This window comes from Pongo abelii, chromosome 19, assembly GCF_028885655.2.
Source record: "Pongo abelii isolate AG06213 chromosome 19, NHGRI_mPonAbe1-v2.0_pri, whole genome shotgun sequence".
In the NCBI taxonomy this organism is placed as follows: Eukaryota; Metazoa; Chordata; class Mammalia; order Primates; family Hominidae; genus Pongo; species Pongo abelii.
Genome location: NC_072004.2, coordinates 32,580,007 through 32,600,227, shown reverse-complemented (window position 1 = coordinate 32,600,227; position 20,221 = coordinate 32,580,007). Strand labels below are relative to the sequence as shown.

General features: G+C 51.4%; 1 protein-coding gene and 1 long non-coding RNA gene across 4 annotated transcripts in view; one reads left to right on the top strand and one right to left on the bottom strand.

The window, feature by feature from the left end:
* The window catches only part of LOC129051055 (tensin-3-like), a 158,942-nt gene extending 142,622 nt beyond the window's left edge, over positions 1 to 16,320 (bottom strand). Inside the window, exon 1 of the mRNA XM_063718540.1 lies at positions 15,922 to 16,320. Within this exon, the coding sequence (XP_063574610.1) occupies positions 15,922 to 16,320 (399 nt within the window). The remainder of the gene's footprint in view (positions 1 to 15,921) is intronic.
* LOC129051301 (uncharacterized) overlaps positions 16,227 to 20,221 on the top strand; it is a 37,310-nt gene continuing 33,315 nt past the window's right edge. For 2 of the 3 annotated variants that reach the window (XR_008515446.2, XR_010138213.1), the window contains exons 1-2: positions 16,677 to 17,076; positions 17,676 to 17,847. This is a non-coding gene — a long non-coding RNA (uncharacterized LOC129051301). Of the gene's footprint in view, positions 16,552 to 16,676; positions 17,077 to 17,675; positions 17,848 to 20,221 lie in introns of those variants that run through there. The other variant, XR_010138212.1, reaches the window with a different exon arrangement.

Sequence of the window (20,221 nt, the reverse complement as noted above, 5' to 3'; positions counted from 1 at the left end):
ACATCTCAAAAAAAAAAAGCAAATGACCACAGAGACAGTCTCTGAGAGGCAATGGAAGGCCTGAGAGCAGGTTATTAGGAAGAGTAAAGGTCTCAGCTTCCATGCGTCGTGGGATGGGAGACTCGGGAGTTATGTGCAGTGGAGAGACAGAATCTAATGGGCTGTCACTGGTTGATTTTTAGAGAGAATACATAGTCTCTAAATATTTTCCTTTATTTACTATAAAAGGGAAAAGAGTAAGTCAACAACAGAGAAGCCTTCAGTCTCTACCTAATCAAGGGGTCAAGGTGACCATGACCTTGGATGGGACAAGCCATGGTTGGTACCACCTGTGATTCAGAGAGGAGAACATGCATTACCACTGGGTGTTTCTGCAGAGAGGCATCATCTAAACCAAATCCTCACCACACCTTGGCCAGACAACCCAAGTGAGGGGTGGAGAGTCCAAATCCTTAGTCCCTCTGATGTGTGCTCACAGAGCCACTGCCCTGGCAGGATCCAGCCCTGATTCCTGATTCCTAGCCTCAGTGCTCTGCAGTTGGGGCCACCAGATACTCTGGGCAGATGACTCCCAGCTCTCCTCTACCCACTACATGTGCGTCGACACGAAATGTAACACGGCCAGTCCCTCTGCTCCATGGCTTGAAGGTGTTCGAGTGTGAGGGAGTTCCTATGTGCCACCTAAAGCACATTTAAAAGCACTTTACGGCCGAGCACGGTGGCTCACACCTGTAATCCCAACACTTTGGGAGGCTGAGGAGGGCAGATCATGAGGTCAGGAGTTCCAGACGAGTGTGGTCAACATAGTGAAATCATGTCTTTACTAAAGATACAAAAAATTAGCCAGGTGTGGTGGTGGGCATCTGTAATCCCAGCTACTTGGGAGGCTGAGGCAGGAGAATCACGTGAACCCAGGAGGCAGAGATTGCAGTGAGCCGAGATCACGCCATTGCACTCCAATCACAGGGAACTGTGTAAGACTGTCAAAAAAAAAAAAAAAAAAAAGCACTTTGCCTCTGATATTGAAAAAGACTGCCTTCAGTTTAAGGAATTTCTGACATCAGCAAGTTGTTGCCAGCTCTCATCTGCAGAAATTGAGCCTGGCCCTCTCTCCTTGTCCAAAGGCGGGAACACTGGTCCCTGGGCAGCAGGAGTCCCAGACTCTGTCTCTAGGGGCAGGTCTTGTACCTGGGCCCTGTCCAAACACAGACTTTGGGAAAATCCTCCCTCTTGTCTCTTTCCTTGTGCAGCCAGCTTGTGCTCCATCCGAAATCCAGAAGGGACAGTGTAACAGTGTGCCTCCCAGGGCACTCACCCTCTGGGACATTCAGGAAGTGTTCAGGCACACTTGCATCTCACCTATCCAGCAAACATCTTCCCACCTGTTCCCCAGGACCATGCGGGAGGAGGAAGACCAGCAGAGGACTTTCGGGTACATGAGGTCCCAGGGGCTCAGGATATGTGCATGGGGCACCTGAAATACTGGAGAGCTGGGGAGCTGGCTTCCAGTCCCTGCAGTGAGGGGGCTTTCGCCCAGGCTCTTACTGACCCAGCAACATCCTAGGGGATGAGGAGTCCAACTCCCAGAGTGGTATTAATGATCAAAGATGCCATTTGTGAAGTGCCTGACCCTCAAGATGGTCCAAAGCCGGAGTTATCCACTCGGGTGGAAGCAGCACTTGAAAGCAGTACTGCTTTGTCCTTTACACAACACTGTTTCTCATGAAAATCACACAGACACTCAGTAGATATGTGATGAATGAGAGTCCACTGGCCACAGAGGAGAGTGTATGTATTCCACCAGTTTAACCAAAACATCTCCATTGGCTACAAAGTTCCCGGGCACGCAGCCTGTCCCCACCCATGGGAGTCCCCTGGGGTGTGCAGGCTCAGGCTGTCAATGAAATGTCATTCTGCGACTGCCACACTTCGGGGCTTCTTCTGACAAACAGATGGTGACTTCTGACATCCTTTGCATGGTGTTTTTGCCTGCCCTGGGGAAACTAGCATTTGTTCTCCGTTTCCCTCTGCTCTGACTCATCACAGAGTTCCTTCCCCCGACTTTGAGAAGTAAATAAAAAATGCTTTCCTTACAAAATTCACCTCCAGTGGGTGCTTCTTCCCTCTTCTCTGCTCAAAACAGAGCTGTTTCATTACAGACTGTGCAGAAGAGAGCAAAAAAAAGTGTTAAATTAAAGTGGCTCCCCAGCCCCCTCCAGCTAAGTCCCTGGTAGGATCTTGCCCCCTTCCCTCCCTTCAGAGGAGCAGGAAGAGTCAGGGGCTGGTGCCAAGAGGAGCATCTTCCTTCCTTCACCTACCCATGGGTCGGGGGTGGGGGTGCCCGGCCAGAGAGATAAACAAGGGCCCATTTGTCTCCACCCCTCACTAGCACAGAGCACGCCTTTCTCATGGTAAAACGGACCCCCATAGCTAATGGGCTGTCTGTGTGCCTCCAAAATCCATATACTGAAATCCTCACCCACGAGGTGATGATATTAGGAGGTAAGGCCTTTGGGAGGTGCTTAGGTCATGAGGGGAGACTCTGCATGAATGGGGTTAATGCCTTTAAAAAAGGGACCCCACAAGACCCTTCACCCATTCTGCCATGGGAGGACACAGACAGAAGGTGCCTTGGATGAACCAGGAGCCAGCCCTCACCAGACAATCTGCCAGAGCCTTGATCTTGGACTTCCAGCCTCCAACTGTGATAGCTTCCAGAACTGCCTGAGGTCGCAGAGCTAAATAACCACAAGCCCAAGTCCCCAGGTCCAGCTTACAGACCTACTGCTACCAATGGGTGTCCCAGGACCCAGGCACGGATCAGTAGAGCATCCCCGCACTTCCGACAGGCCAGTTTCCTCCTGTCAAATGAGCTGCCCCACCTATTCTAACCGAAAATGAGAACACAGGAAACTGTCTAGTTAAGAGGTGCCCTGTGCTGAGGACATCATGATTTACTTTTTACTTTTCCACTCCTTGCCAAGCATTTCTTCACCATCAAGTTGACTCCAAGCAGAAGAACCCTGCTGAGTTAGTTTGTACGAAAAGCCTGGACCAGATCCACGGTGTTAGGACTTACTCTGCCACTTTGAGCACCTCGAACACTAAAATCAGAGAGAGGTATGTTCACTTCCTCCAGGGGGGTGGAGAAAAAGGACGCAGTTGTTGGTGTTGTGCCTGGCCTTTTAAACTCTTCCGTGATAATACATTGAGATGTGTAAGAGGGCATTTTCTTTTCTTTTTTTTTTTTTTTTGAGATGGAGTCTCGCTCTGTCGCCTGGAGTGCAGTGTGGTGCAATCTCGGCTCACTGCAACCTCCACCTCCCAGGTTCAAGCGATTCTCCTGCCTCAGCCTCCCGAGTAGCTGGGACTACAGGCATGTACCACCATGCCCAGCTAATTTTTGTATTTTTAGTAGAGACAGGGTTTCACCATATTGGCCAGACTGGTCTCTTCTAGAACACTGAGGAAGAGCTAGATGGTAGTGCATGCCACTGGTCACAAAAGGGGAGGGCTTTCTACACTCCCCTCCCATAGAAATCTCTGTTACTCCGTTTGATGTGGACAAGGTGCCCAAGGCTCTAGCAAGTTTAACAACCTGCTCAGCTTCAAAACCTGTGCCAGATCCTTAAAAAGGGTGCTGGCGGCAAGAGGACCCAGCCTGGTCTCCCCTCCCTTGGGGGGCTCCCATGGGGAGGCTGGGGCAGTGGGAGGCGGGTCACCCACAGATAGCCATCTCAGTTACCAGTGTCCTTTCGGAAACCTCTCTAATCGACCCCCATCCTTTCACACCTCCCCGGTTTCTTCCTGACTGAAAATGCCCCAACATTCCCTGACTTAGATCAGAAAATGACCACTGGACCACATCTGGAACTGTGGGTAATGAAGCCCTAGGGGATCCCACCTGGGGGCAGGCTGAGCAGTTCTCAGCCAACACTGCTCCTCAAATCCCCTGCAGGAGCTGGTTAAAAACATACCAACATCACACAAACTCCACCCCTACCACTTACACCACTGTGAGGGGACACCACAGACTTGGGGGAACCCTAGGCAGTGATATTTCTTCACAGTCTTCCCAGGGGCTCTGATTTGTAGTTGGGTTAAGAAGCACAGAGCCATGAGATTTGGGGATAGAGGCAGTTCCCTGCTCTCCTGTAGCCTGGAGCCTCCCCCAGGAGGCCTGGACCGAGGTGGGCCAGAGAGCTGCGGCGGACCCTGACCCCACTCCTCTACTCACTGCCTGCGGGTTTATTATTAATTATTATGGGCCACAGTTTCTTCATCTGCTAAAGCGGATGATCAAATTGCAACCGACCTCAAAAGCTTCTAATGAGGGGCTGAGGCTCAGACCTTAAGCATCTTACCTGAGCCACTTGTCTCACATGGCGTCCACGTCGGGCACCCCCTGGCCTCGCATACAGTCACCGCACAGCAGCACTGCTGTTCCGGAGCTGGACTGAGCTCCCAGGACCTGCCATCACTGCAGGAGAGCTCCTTCCTTACAGTCTTCCTGTGTCCCAGCCCTGTGCACATCTACTGCATGAGAGCCTGAGGAAACCCCCTCCCCCACCACCAGGTGGCCCAGGACAATGAGGTGTTGAGGCTGGGAGCCTGTGGCAATTTCTACACATCTGTTTTCAGCTTCCTAAAAGGTTCGATGTATTGCTCTCATAATTTTTTTTAAATATCACTAAAGTATACTTACAGCATAGTACTCACAATCCTCTTATCCTCCTTATTAAAAAAAAATGTTTTTAAATGTTATTCAAGCAAAGAAAAAGGCAGTTCAAGTCCCACCTCACCACTGAAGCTTCTCATCCTGTGTCTGCAGTGACAGCCATCACTGTCCACCCAGGCTAGCAGGGAACAGACATGGCCTTGCGGCATACCCCACTCATACTATAAACTACGCGTGTGCCAAGACCATGGTCTCTCAGTGTGTGCGCTCAGCACCCGCCTGGTAAGACACGGCTGTACTCAAAAGGCGCTGCGGATGGAATGGCTAAACCAACAAAGTCAGACGCCACGTTTTAAGGTCACCCACTTGACTACCACACCCCTCAGTCATGCCCTGGGCTGGGCCTTTGGAACACCCTGAGCTGTGGCCTCCTATCTGCTGCCCTTTGAGTTTCTGATTAGATGGTTTACAATTATACTGGCAGGGTTCATCTGTCCATTCATTCATTCCTGAGTTTCTAGCCTAGAAAGGAGCAGAGAGAAGATAAAGCCAAGGAGGCGGTGGACCCTCCAGGGTGAGGAGGGAGGGAGGCAGTGTGTGTCGGGCTCCAGTGTAGACTGGGCCTTGCCCAAAACAGGTAAGCAGAGGCTCAGGAGCAAAGGGTGGAGTGGGGTGGAGGGCAAAGCGAAGAATTGTGTTGACTTCAACTGGACTAAGAATTTAAGAGAGATAAGGGGCCTGTGTCGGGGAGTGGAGGGCAAGCGTGGGTGGGACCTGAAGGAGTAACCAGCACTCAGTGGAGCCCTGGGGACATTAGGTTTGCACGCATGCTTCTGCTGAAATTGCTGAAATTGCAGGGGACAGCAGCACACACTGGACACGAAGACACTTGTATCAATGCGGTTCCGGGAGCTGCTCCTCCCAGCCCTCTAGGTGTCCACTGTTAGTCACCAGTACAAGGTACTGGGGACAATCCTATAGTTCCATCAGCTGGCCAGGTCCACATTGTGCATCTTCCCTGCATGAGGTCGGGAAGATGAAGGTCAGAGGGACAGCAAGCCAAGGTCACCGTATTCCAGGAGCCCTCAGCATGGCCCTGAGTCTACGCCGCCATCCACCCCTCCACAGTCCTTACTCATCAGTGCATAGCTGCTCTGTGCAGCAAGACACGCAAGCTAAAGCCTCCCAACAAACCTCAGCCCAGAAGAAAGTGGAGACCACTGCAGTTCACCAGCTCATGTGCATCGCTGCCGGTGCCAAACCCAGATGCACATGCACAGTGGGCTCCAGCATTGTCCCCAGCCACCCTGGCTCTCATTCTCCAACTCCTGATGGAGTCTCACTCTGTCGCCCTAGCTGGAGTGCAGTGGCGTGATCTCAGTTCACTGCAACCTCTGCCTCCCAGGTTCAGGCGTTTCTCCTGTGTCAGTCTCCCAAGTAGCTGGGACTACTGGCATGCACCACCACACCCGGCTAATTTTGTATTTTTAGTAGAGTTGAGGTTTCACCATGTTGGTCAGGCTGGCCTCGAACTCCTGACCTAAGGTGATCCACCCGCCTTGGCCTCCCAAAGTGCTGGGATTATAGGGGTGAGTCACCACCCACCCCGCCCCCCCAGCTCCTAACCTTCACGTTTTTCTTGCCTGTGCCAACTTTCCCAGTGGCATACAGCCTGCTGTAACACATCCCATCTTTGAAATCACAACCCTCCTTGGATGCCCACCCAGCCTTCCCATACCTGGCCTGTTTCTCTGCTGTTCCCCTTACAGGAAGCCTTCCTCAAAGGCTGACTATAGTCACTGCCCCTTACCCAAAGGCTCATGGGCTCCAGAATCCATGTTCAACCCATCTCACTGCAACTTTCCATAAGTCACCACCTAGCCATAGCCTGTCAGACCCAGTAAGGGACACTTGTCCCTCACTTTATTCCAATCCCAGCCGCATTTGAACACACCATCTCCTGACGCATTTTCTTCCCTGGTTGCTGTGACCCCATGCCCTACCTCACTGGTCCTGCCTTTGTCTCCTTTGGAGGGTCTTATCCCCTTGGGTACTTCTAAGTTTCAGGGTGCCTGGGCTCTGACCTAAAGGTCCTCTGTGGGCATGCACCCCTAGGCAGGCTGTCACCCTTCCCACCACCTGTCTGCCGGCTGACGGTCCTGACCGCTCCAAGCTTCTTCTCCCCTGACCTGCTGAGTCCTGAGCACCACCTGCTCCCACCTTCACTGGGCCATCCCTGAAGCACTGCTCACTTCAACCCTCCAAATAAGAACTCCCAGTTTTCTCCCCAACATGTCCTCCCTGCTGCTCTGTCTGCACAAATAGCACCCACTTCCCCACACAGTCAAGTCTCAACCTTCGGGCTCCTTCTCTTTCTCTTACAGCACACAGCCAATCTGTCAGCAAGCCCCGCAAAATAAAGCCCCAAAAAGGCCCAGTTCCCCGGTCTCCACTCTCACCATCCTGGTCCATCCACCACTGAACTGACCATCTCTCTGCATCCACAGGCCAACCAAATGGAGCTTCTTAAGACAGGAATCAGGACATGACAACGTAGCACAAAACCCTCTCCCAGCTTTTAGAATCTATACCCTTAAAAAATAAATAAATAAAAGTTCTTTTGGCCAGGCGCGGTGGTTCACACCTGTAATCCCAGCACTTTAGGAGGCCAAGGTGAGCAGGTCACGAGGTCAGGAGATTGAGACCATCCTGGCCAACATGGTGAAACCCCGTCTCTACTAAAAATACCAAAAAAACTTAGCCAGGTGTGGTGGTGGGTGCCTGTAATCCCAGCTACTCAGGAGGCTGAGGCAGGAGAATCACTCAAAACCAGGAGGCGGAGGTTGCAGTGAGCTGAGATCACGCCATTGCACTCCAGCCTGGCGACAGAGGGAAACTCCGTCTCAAAAAAAAAAAGTTCTTTTCATGAGCCCACAGACCAACGCGATCTAGCCCCTGCCAATCTCTGGCCTGCTCTCCAACTTCCTCAGCCAGGTGCTGCCTCAGGACATTAGCACTTGCTGTTCCTTGCACACAGGACTCACTTCCCCCAGATCCCTGCTCAGTTTATGCCACTCCTGCATGAGGCCCTAGGGAAAAGTCCATCCACCTTGGTCTTATAGTCATCGGGTATGAAAAACTCACCTCTAAGAGGGCATAAACTCTAGTCCATCTGTCCACCCAGTTCACAGAGATCCCCCTGCCTAGAACACAGCTAAGGATTTGCTGAATGAATGAGTGATACTCCTGATGGTCCCTGGCACACAGACCGCCTACTGGGCCATTCCAGGTTTTTCATGCTCTGACCAGAACACTGCCGTATCAACTCTACCCACGTCCCTGCCCTCCCACCCCCATCCCCACAACCTAGTTACTTTGTCTGGCTCTTGACAGGGGTGCCAGACCCATGCCTTGGTCTCCTTTCCCCTCTTCCATCCCTCCCACCCATCCCCACTCAGCTGAGCATTGGTCCCCAAATGCAACACTGAGGTCTCCCTTGCAAGGCCTTCTCAGGGAGGATCAGGCAAGGTCTTCTGGCCCCAGGCCTCAGGGCCCCACAAAAGTTCTTACATCACAGAGAAACCCTGCACCCTCACCCTGCCCTTCATCTATCCAAGGCCCGGACATGAGAAGGGGCCCATGCCTGTTTGCTGAATTAATAAAGGAAGGAAGAAGGGAAATAGGAATAGAAACACAGCCCCATGGTTCCATGGCCAGCAATGTCCACAGTAAGCCTGGATGTATGGAGAGGGCTTGGTGAACTGCACAGCCCTTTGCAAAAGATAAACTTGTAGAACAAATGGGTGAGCAACCAGACCATAGGATCTGTCCTGGAAGGCAGTAACCTTGACTTGCTGCCCCTCTGACCTTCACCTTCCCAACTATGCTGTCCCTAGTTGTCCCACAGCAAGACAGCTAGGACCAGGAGACAGAAGCACAAAGACACATTTGCAGCAGGGTCTCAATGGGCAAGGCACATGCAAACAAAATCTCTATGATCTCATTTAAAACACTTATCACAATGGTCAATTCTCCTTCAAGGAATGTGTTCTAAGGCAATGACCATGCCTGGAAAGATCTACGTGGAAGGGCAGGCTACAGAATTATGCACAACAAAAAAAGCTGGAAGCAGTTTTAATAGCCAGCAACTGGGCTCTGGTCATTTTATGGTACTAACATAGAATGGGATTCAAATACTATGAAGTCACTAAAAATAATAATCACATCCTTATTCACTTATACGGAAAACACCCATGGGATATTAACAAAGTTACAAAACAAAACAAACCTAAGTTTTGGTCATTCCTAAACAGTCTTATCCCACTCCTGAGGATTCACGCCACCCCAAAGAGACAGAATTTTGCTGTGGAGTGACTGAGCACATCTCCCAAGTCTGCACCCAGCCAAGGAAGATGAGCTCACTCAGAAAAGAGGTGAGGAGGGGCTCAGCCTCTTGGGAGCCTGGGTGAATACCATTCACCAGACCTGCGGGAAGCGCCAGGAAGATCTTCCTAAAACACCCGGTTCCTTCAGGAAGCGTTTCCTCGGAGTGCCCCTGCTTCTTTCTCAAATGGGCAAGCTGGGCTCACTGCCACACAGAGGGCAGACAAGCTTTAGCACCTGAGCTCCCGGGCAGAAGGCTGGCCTGGTGTCCACTTCCTGCCGCTGGACTCGGGAACAGAGCACGAGCAGGTGGCTAGACCCTGGGCACGTCCTGAAGGTGGAGGCCCAGTGGGGCCAAGCCATGGACTGGATGGTTCTGTCTCGATCCAGGTGTTTCCTTAAGCAAATGGGGAGACCATGGAGGAGGTGGGTGAGGGCACAAAACGTCATGTGGCTGGAGCCCTGGGTGTGGCCACCTCAGGCCAAAGGGAAGGAACTAGAGTTCCAGCATAGCCACCAAGAGCAGGGGAGCCTTTGGCTAGGCCAGGGTTCAAAACTACAGGCAAGGAGACCCCCAGTGGAATAATTCATGCCTTGAGGAGCACTTTGAAAAGTCATTGGACAGTCTACAATGAGAACTACGAAAACATTTGCACTGCAGACCTCGCTCTTTCCACACCTGTGAATCTAAACTCGATAAGTGTCCACAGACAGGAGAGAAACAACATCCCACACAGGCAAAGTTAAGTCAACAGACCAAGGTTCACACTGTGCACATGTGTGTTAGATGAGTGGAGAGTAAGAAGTGTGCAAATTCGTGGAATGGAAGTATGGTTGTTATCACCCTAAATTCTTGCACTTGCAGAGACTGAAATAACAGGGAATGACGTCTGCTAAGGCACAACTGGAGCGGGGCAGGGGTGGGGTGGGGAAGGAGGCTACAAAATCATGTGTCCACGGGGACCGATCCTTGGCCTCTCTGCAAATGCACTTCTTCTGTTAGAGTGCCTTTACAAGGAAAATGGAAACATTTAAACATTCATTGAAAAGGAGCGACATTCTTACCCACCATATTTATCTGCATAAACCTCCCCACGACCATCACATTCTTCTGGCACACCTAATTCATTTCTTTTTTTCATTATTTTTCTCCTGAGGCTATTTTGGCTGCAAGATAGATTCTAAGAGAATAACAGGGATTTGACAAATAAAAGGGATGCTTAGAGATGCGTTAAAAGTAATCTTGCCAAGCCAGGAAGCCGTTTAGAGCATGGCACATGAGTGAAGGCGAGAAACAATTTGCCTGGAGAAAGAAGAAGAAAAATAACAACAAAAAATCACTCTCTGCCTCCGTTGCAGAAATCAACAAGACACAAACAGGCAGACATACCTTGTTTTATTGTGCTTTGCTTTATTGAACTTTGCAGATACTGAGACTTTTTTTTAACAAACTGAAGGTTTGTGGCAGCGCCAGACCAGTCCCTCTGGTTCCCTGACATTCGTTTCGGCCACAAGATCAAGGGAGTCAGTGCACCCAGGAGCAGAGGAGAGGATGTCCCTCAAGAATGAGACAGGAAGTGCAGAGGAAATGCGACACCACCTGTCCTAGAAGACAAGGCCAGTCACGCTCGCCTAGCGCTCATTCTAGGCAACCCACCCACCCATGAGGGGAAACATGGAGAACAAGGAAGCTTCCCTGTCTGAGACACGTATGGAAGCCAAGAAGTCCAGGGTCATGAGACCTGCCCAATGAAGCAGAAAGACGTTTGGAGAGAGATACAGTCATGACACGGATCTGCATGAAGTGTGTCCCTCACGCACTGGGAAGTCATCTTTGTTGAAGACATTTGGCCAGAGTGAGAGGCATCCAGGCCCCTGAGAAACAGGTGAGGCAGAGCAAGAGGGAGGATAGAGCAGAGGCCAGAGCCCCGGCAGGATACAGCGCCGTGCCACCGACAGGGGCATAAGGAGAGGGGTTCCAAAAGGGTGGCTTGTCCAGAGAGGCCAGCGTTCCAGTGACAGGGATTGTTGCCATCTCCCATTCCCGGCTTCTTCTTCTACACGGTATCGTGGTGTGGCTTCATTTCTCAGCGAAGAGCCGTGAAAAGATACAACCATCTTCTCTGATGTGCTTCTGCTCCCCTACTGCAGGACAAAGATCTCCTTTGGGGCTCTTTTCCTTGGTGGCTGTGTGGTCATCTTGATCTTAGAAAAGAGGCAGTCCATGATGGGGATGAGATTTCAAATGCTCCGGGGCCGATGCATCTCTTCACGTGGGCCAGGCCTTCACACACCCAAAGAGGATCTGCGGCGGCGAAAACGATTGACAACCGGCCTCATGACCCAGGCAGAGACGCAGAAAGAGGCTCAGCAAAGACAGGCCGACATGCCAGAAATCGCTTTGTGGTGCACAGGGCATATTCGGCCAAAGACACACACGCACAAGGGCACACACACACTAACCGACAGAGAGAGGGAAGGAAAGACACACAGACTGAAAGAAAGAGAGAGAAGAGAGAATGGGAGACACACACACACACACACAGACACACACACACACACAGAGTCATACAGCAGAGGCATTGAAACACACACCCGCAGGCAACCCCTGAGGCTGCGGGGTTCTGCTCTCGACCAGAACGACCCTCGGGTGAGAGAACAGCCCAGGGGCACGCAGGCCGACCTGTCCTCGAGATCACGGCGGCAGGACTTTTAGGGAGACTCACCCCGACACCATCAGGGCAGGCCTGAGGCTGGGATGCCGTGATGCTTCCCGCGGACTCCGCCCGGGGTTTCCTCATCCTGGTCGGCCCTTTGCGACTCCTGCCATCCAGAGACGTTCCCGTCGACCCCGTGGAGAGGTCAGGCCGGAGCCTCAGAGCCCCGACACCAAAGCACTGCCACGGAGGGCTCCTGCTTTGCCAAGCCTCAGGGACTGGTTTCTAAGACAACCGTGGGAAGCACTGTGACGGGAGAAGCCGCTCGCGCCTCGCGCATGCGCACTGGCTGGGCCGACTCGCGCTCCGCTCCTGGCAGTTAGGCTGCGTCCCCTTTAAATTAGGCCACCGCTGCGCGGCGGCGGCAGCAGCGAGGCTCCTGCTGCAGCCGCGGAGGCGGCTGGATCCGGGGTCCAGTTTGGGGCGGCGTGGGAGAGGGGGCCGCGGGTGTCCTGTCCCAGGGCCAAACCCCAGGAGTCCTGTCCTCAGGATCTCCTTGAGCCGACTTCCACCGAGGGAGGGGGAGCTTGAGGACGCCTGCTGTGTCCCCGGGACTCCCCTTCAGATCCGATTTCGGCCCCCTCCGAGTGAAATAGGATGGGCTCACCACACCTGGTGAGGCAGGCAGGGCCTCGCCGCAGCACAGAATGATCCCATAGGTCTCAAGGTGTAGTGTCAGCTGAAAATTCACTGATCCATCAGCCCTCTGCCTCCCTCCTCCTCTGAAAGAGCAGTGGCCTGCCCCGCTTCTAAAAGCCCTGGGGCTCCGGAGAGCCGACCGCGCCTTACGGGACACGTGCAAACAGGAACAGGGGCGATTCCGAGGTGGAGACCATGTGACCACGCGTGGCACTGGCGGATCCCACAGCAGACGGTGTGAACGTGTGTCACCGGAGGCATATGGGGCGGGGCGACGGCGAAACAAACTGTAGAGTCCAGGCATGGTCCGGTGGAAGGGGGGAACAAGGGACTTTCCATCAATGCCGAGGAAAATCAAAGAACGCCTGGGAACCGCGGAGGTGGGGGTGCCTGTGCCTGACCCAAGCCGCGTTTTCAAATGCCTACCAGAGGAGCAAAGAGGTTTCTGCAAAATTCGCCCCATCCCCAACCCTCCACCGTCCTGGTAGCCCCGACGAAACCTCCCCTGCACCCAGCCCCAGCCCCAGCCCCAGCCTAGTCCCTTTGGTTCCCTGACATTCGTTTCGGCCCGAACATCAAGGAAGTCAGTCCACCCAGGAGCAGAGGAGAGGATGTCCCTCCAGAATGAGACAGGAAGTGCAGAGGAAACGCGACACCACCTGTCCTAGAAGTCAAGGCCAGTCACGGTCGCCTAGCGCTCATTCTAGGCAATCCACCCACCCATGAGGGGAATCGTGGAGAAGAAGGAAGCTTCCCCGTCTGAGACACGTATGGAAGCCAAGAGCTTCAGGGTCATGAGACCTGACCAATGAAGCAGAAACACGTCTGGAGAGAGAAAGAATCATGACAGGGATCCCCAGGAAGTGTCTCCCTGACGGACTGGGAAGTCATCTTTGTTGAAGACATGTGGCCAGAGCGAGAGGCATCCGGGCCCCTGAGAAACAGGGGAGGCAGAGCAAGAGGGAGGACAGAACAGAGGCCAGAGCCCAGAGCCCAGGCAGGATACAGAACCGTGCCACCGCCACGGGCATAAGGGGAGGGGTCCCAAAAGGGTGGCTTATCCAGAGAAGCCAGCGTTCCAGTGACAGGGATAGTTGCCATCTCCCATTCCCGGCTTCCTCTTCCAGACTGTATGGTGGGGTGGCTTCATTTCTCAGAGCTCCTGTGGGGATCTTGTCCTTGGCTGCAGTGTGTTCATCTGGATCCCAGAAAAGAGGCCGCTCAGGACGGGGATGAGATTTCCATTGCTCCGGGACCGACGTATCTCCTCACGTGGACCAGGTCTTCACACACACAAAGCGGATCCGCGGCGGCGAAGACGATTGACAATCGGCTCCATGACCCAGGCAGAGACGCACAAAGAGGCTCACCAAAGACAGGCCGACATGGTGGAAATCGGTTTGTGGCGCACAGGGTACTTTCGGCCAAAGACACGCACGCACACGGGCGCACACACACACAAACCGACAGAGAGAGGGAAAGAAACACACAGAGACTGAGAGACACAGAGAGAAGAAAGAATGGGAGACACACACACAAACGACACACACACACACAGACACACACACACAGACACACACACACACAGACACTCACACAGAGTCATAGAGCAGAGCCATTGAAACACACACCCGCAGGCAACCCCTGAGGCTGCGTGATTCTGCTCTCGACCAGAACGACCCTCGGGTGAGAAAGCAGCCCAGGGGCACGCAGGCCGACCTGTCCTCGAGATCACGGCGGCAGGACTTTTGGGGAGACTCACCACAGCACCGTCAGGGCAGGCCTGAGGCTGAGATGCCGTGCTGCTTCCCACGGACTCTGCCTGGGGTTTCCTCATCCTGGTCGGCCCTTTGCGACTCCTGCCATCGGGAGACGTTCCCGTCGACCCCGTAGAGAGGTCAGGCCGGAGCCTTAGAGCCCCGACACCCAAGCACTGCCACGGAGGGCTCCTGCTTTGCCAAGCCTCAGGGACTGGTTTCTAAGACAACCGTGGGAAGCACTGTGACGGGAGAAGCCGCTCGCGCCTCGCGCATGCGCACTGCCTGGGCCGACTCGCGCTCAGCTCCTGGCAGTCAGGCTGCCTCCCCTTTAAATAATGGCGGCTGCGCGTCGGCAGGCGGGCTCCTGCTGCAGCTGTGGCTGGGGCTGGATCCGGGGTCCAGTTTCGGGAGGCGTTGGAGAGGGGGCCGCGTATGTCCCAGGGCCAAGCCCCAAGGAGTCCCTTCTTCAGGTACTCCTTGAGCCGACTTCCACCGATGGAAGGGGAGCTTCAGGGCGGCTGCTGGGTTCTGAGAACTCCTCTTCAGATCCGAGTTTGGACCCCTCCGTGTGAGAAAGAATGGGCTCAGCATATCTGGTGAGGCAGACAGGGCCTCCCTGCATCACAGAATGATCCCATGGCCCTCCAGGCATGGCGTCAGCTGAAAGTTCACTGATCCGTGATCCCTCTGCCTCCCTCCTCCTTTGAAAGAGCAGTGGCGTGCCCCACTTCTAAAAGCCCTGGTGCTCCTGCAAGCCGACACCGCTTTCAGGACAGGTTCAAACAGGGACGGGGCGAAACCGAGGTGGAGACAATGCGATCACGCGTGGCACTAGTGTATCCCAGAGCAGATGGTGTGAATGTGTGTCACCGGGGCATATGGTGCGATGGCGAAACCAACAATGGTGTCCACGCATGTGCCCCTTGGAAGGGGGGTAAAGGTGACCTTTCCATCAATCCACGGGAAAGACAAAGGACACCTGGAAACCACCGCCACGCGCATAAGGGGAGGAGTGCCAAAGGGGTTACTTGTCCTTAGAGGCCAGGATTCCGTTGACCGGAATCCTGCCATGTCCCGTTCTCAACTTCTGTCAGATTTCGGTGTGGGGCTTCTTTTCTCAGAGAAGAGCCACAAGGAGATAGCACCGTCTCCTTTCAAGTCGGTCTGCTCCCCTCCTGCAAGACAAGTAGCTCCAGTGAGGCTTTTGTTGTTGTTGTTGTTTTCCTATAGTGTGGTCATGTTGATCGTAGAAAAGAGGTAGCTCAGGATCGGTATGAAATTTCAATGTCTTTGTGGAAGACGCATCTCCTCACATCGTCGAGGCCTTCAGAAACCAATGTGGAACCGCCCCGGAAACGATGGACAACTGACAACATGAGCCAAGCAGAAATGCAGAAAGAGGCTGCATGAAGACACGCTGACATGCAAGAAACCTCTTCGTAGCTCACTGGGCACATTGTTCCCAACACACACACACACACACACACACACACACACGGGCACACACACAGAGACAGAGAAAGCAAGAGACACAGACAGAGAGTGAGAGACATAGAAGAGAGAGTGGGAGACACAGGTCCACAGACATAGAGCAGTGGCCGAGAAACGCACACCCCCAGGCAATCCCTGAGGCTGCGGGGTTCTGCTCTTCAGGAGTACGACCCTAGGATGGAGTGCAGCCCACGGGCACATAGGCTGACCTGTCCTCGACATCGCGGGGGGCAGCTGTTTTGGGGGCACTCACCTGAACACTGTCCGTGCAGGCCTGAGGCTGTGAGGCTGAGCTGTTTTCCCTGGACTCCCTCTGCTCTTTCTGCATCGTGGTCGACTCTCCGTGTATTCTGGTGTCCTGAAACTGTTTTGTCGACCCACAGGATTGGTCAGGCTGGAGCCTCAACACCAACTCACTGTCACGAAGGGCTCCTGCTTTGATAAGGTTCAGGGAGTCGTCCTCAGCCAACCGTTGGAGTAACTGTGACAGGATAATGGGCTCGCGCCTCGCGCATGCGCATTTCCCAGGGCAACGCCTGGTTTGCTCTTCAAGGTCTGGCTGCGGCCCTTTTAAACAGGTTCTGTGATGCGTGGACGGGGGTTTCTGTGGCAGTCGCGGTGGTGGCTGGAGCGGGGATGTAGTAGGGGGCATTGTGGGAGTGGGGGCTTCCGGCCCCCCAGGGCAAGACCCCGGGAGTCCTGTCCTCAGGACCTCCTTGAGCCGATTTCTACTGGTGGAGGTGGACCCTGCTTGAGGGTGCCGTTTCGGGTCTCCGGACTCACAGGCTGGCGTGCATTGTTGTGATCATAGCTCACTACAGCCTCAATCTCCCAGGCTTAAGCAATTTTCTTGCCTCAGCGTCCCACGTACCTGGGACTACAGGTATGTGCCCGCACACTCAACTACTTTTCTTCAAAAATATTTTTGTACGAATGGGGACTTACTGTGTTGCCTGGCTCATGTCAAACACCTGGGCTCAAGCCGTCCTCCTGCGTTGGCCTCCCAATGTGCTGAGATTACAGGTGTGAGCTTCCACATGCAGCTAAATTCTTATATCTTAAATCCCTACCTCCCACAATAAGCAGATGTTAGGCACACTTATTTTATAACTTTTTGTTGTTTATGTCTCTTTTTGTCCCTGGATACAGGGATTAGCAGCCAAATTTCAAATCATTAGGGGCATTATGCTGTGTCCAGGAGTGGCTGAGGCTTCAAGGACCTGCTGCTCTAACATAGGCGTGATGAGGAGTACAATTCGTCTTGTGTTTCTGTGTTGTTTAACAACCTTCCTGAGCTCCTCTAAGTCAGTCCATCCTGCCACAACTGGGAAGAATCAAGAAAATCTCCAAGAAAATGTTTCTCACTTGCCTGTTGTCAAGTAGAAGACAGGTCTGCTGACCATGGCAGGTATGGCAGTGCATGGCAGTGAGCCCCTGTCACCATGTTTGCTATTCACTGCATGTTCCACCTGAACTTTCCCATCTGCTCAGTGAGTCTTGATGGTGGGGTAAAGGGGTTTCTCTCTCAAAGACCAAGGCTGACCCTCTCTGAATACAATGCCATGACCCAGTTACTGTCACTGTGGTTTTGTCTTCAGGGACTAAAGGATACAATAAGAATTTGTTCCTTTAATTTTCCTGTTGATGCACAAAATACTTAAATGCTTCTACATAGGTCTGCACTTTTGTGCCACAGAGCACTAAGGGAAAGTCCCCACAATAAAGATGCTTTTCACCTGAGCTGCTACGTGTTACAGTTAAGCAGCTAAAGGTTAAAAAAAAATCAAAGCTCCCCAAATGTTGTGGGTATGACAGCTGGTCCAACTTCATGGTCTGTACTTTCCCTCTGTAACAATATGGATAAATACAGAGATAACTAGCAACTGATACCCTAGTGTGCCAAGCAATCAATGTATCTGTGTCATTAAAAACCAGCATTTAACCATACTCTAGATACTTTAAAAATCACCTCCACACTCATGGACTGTAATTCTACTTTGCTTCCAGATGGCAGTTACAATTGGAAAGGAAATACCCAGTTTACAGGAGGCATTAATACTTTATTGTTGCAGAAATGGAACCCTTAAAAGAACATATTCTGGACTTTCTGACCTGGATACTAATCGTGGAAAATATATATCTAAGAATACACTTGGAACAGAAATGTGAAAAACCAAAAGTAAGAGATATTATGAAGGATCAAATATAAAATGACCCAGTGCTAAAGAGGCAACAAAGAAAATGGTAGAAGAAAATGATAACAGGCATTATGCCTTAATGAGTTTGTGCTACTATATAAGAAAATACACTAGGCTGGGTAATTTCTGAAGAACAGAAATGTATTTCTCACAGTTCCATAGGCTAGAAGTCCAAGATCAGGGTGCCAGCAGGACTGGTGTCTGGTGAGGGCCTGGTCTCTGCATCCAAGATGGTATCTTGTGCACTGTGTCTTCAGGAGGAGATGCACTGTGTCCTCACATGGCAGAAGGTGGAAGGGCAAAACAGGGGAAGCCCACTCCCTCCAGTCCTTGTGTAAGGATCCTAAACTCATTCGTGAAGACTCTCCCTTCATGACTGAATCACTACCTAAAAGCCCTACTTCCTAATCCTATGACATTGGTGATTAATTTTAGGGGGACACATTCAGAGCATAGCACCCTATATTCAATTTCTTAAAAATTATTTTGTTGTTTTGCTTTTCTGTTTTTCAAATGGCTTAAAGTGCACAAAATTGGATTAATCATAATCCTTGGCTCATAGCACACCTTGGCTCCTATTTCATCCTTGTCTGTGCCTGGGCCTCTGTGTAAATGTATTTGAACAATATGGTAATCATTTGTGAACCCACAACACAACCAAAGAACTAGGGTTCTGACCCTAACATCTGCTCCTCCTCTGTCCTTTTTCCTGATTTTCACCCTTCAGCCCGAGGGTAACTACTACCCTGAATTTATGTTTAGGATTCTCTTCCTTTAAAGAAAACATTGTTTTATTGCATACATATGATTACCCTAAATGACATATTATTTAGTTTTTAAGGGTATAATTTATTTACCCATTCTCCTATTAATTTACCCATTCTCCTATTAATGAACATTTGGCTTATTTGCAGATATTTGCTGTTATGAATGGCATTACATGAGCATTTTTTTTTAACTACTTCTGGTACATATTGTCAAGAGTTTCTCCAGGGCCTATGGTAGAGGAATTACTTTGTCATAACATATGAGAATGCTCAAATTTATAAGATAATCCAAATTGCTTTCCAAAGTGGTTGTTCTAATTTAAACTCTCACCTCCTGTATTAGTTTGAGATGATCTTGTTGATTCAGTCTCTCCATATTTGGTGATATGGTCTGGCTGTGTCCACACCCAAATCTCAGCTTGAATTCTATCTCCCAGAATTCCCACATGTTATGGGAGGGAACCAGGGTGAGGTAACTGAATCACAGAGGCCAGTCTTTCCTGTGCTATTCTCATGATAGTGAATAAGCCTTATGAGATCTGATGGGTTTATCAGGGGATTCTGCTTTGGCTTCCTCCTCATTTTCTCTTGCTGCTGCCATGTAAGAAGTCCCTTTTACCTCCTGCCATGACTCAGAGGCCTCCCCCACCATGTGGGACTGTAAATCCAATTACAGTTCTTTTTCTTTACACCTCTTTTTCTTCTCAGAATTGAGTGTCTTTATCAGCAGTGTGAAAACAGACTAACACAGTAAATTGATGCCAGTGGTGTGGGGTGCTCCTGAAAAGATACCCAAAAATGTGCAAGCGACTTTGAAACTTGGCAACATGCAGAGGTTGGAATAGTTTGGAGGGCTCAGAAGGACACTAGAAAAGGTGGGAAAATTTGGAACCTCCTAGAGACTTGCTGAATGACTTTGACAAAAATGCTGATAGTGTTTTGAACAATAAGGTCCAGGCTGAGGTGGTCTCAGATGGAGATGAGGAACTTGTAGTGAACTGGAGCAAATGTAACTCTCGTTTTAGCAAAGAGAATGGCAGCATTTTGCCCCTGTCCTAGAGATTTGTGGAACTTTGAACTTGAGAGTGATAATTTAGGGTATCTGCTGGAAGAAATTTCTAAGCAGTAAAGCATTCAAGAGGTGACTTGGGTGATGTTAAAGGTCTTCAGTTTTATAAAGGAAGCAGAGCATACAGTTTTGGAAAATTTGCAGCCTGACAATGTGGTAGAGAAGAAAATCCCATTTTCTGAGGATAAATCCAAGCTGTCTGCAGAAATTTGCATAAGTAACAAGAAGCTGAATGTGAATCCCAAAAACAATGGGGAATATGTCTACAGGACATATCATAGGTCATCACAGCAGCCCCTCCCATCACAAGCCCGGGGCCTAGGAGGATAAAATGGATTTCTGGGCTGGGCCAGGTTCACTGTGCTGTGTGTAGCCTAGGGCCTGGTTTCTCTGCATTTCAGCCCCTCCAGCCATGGCTGAAAGGGGACAACATAGAACTCAGGCCATGACCTTGAGAGTGCAAGCACCAAGCCTTGGCAGCTTCCAAGTTGTGTTCAGCCTGCACATGCATAGAAGTCA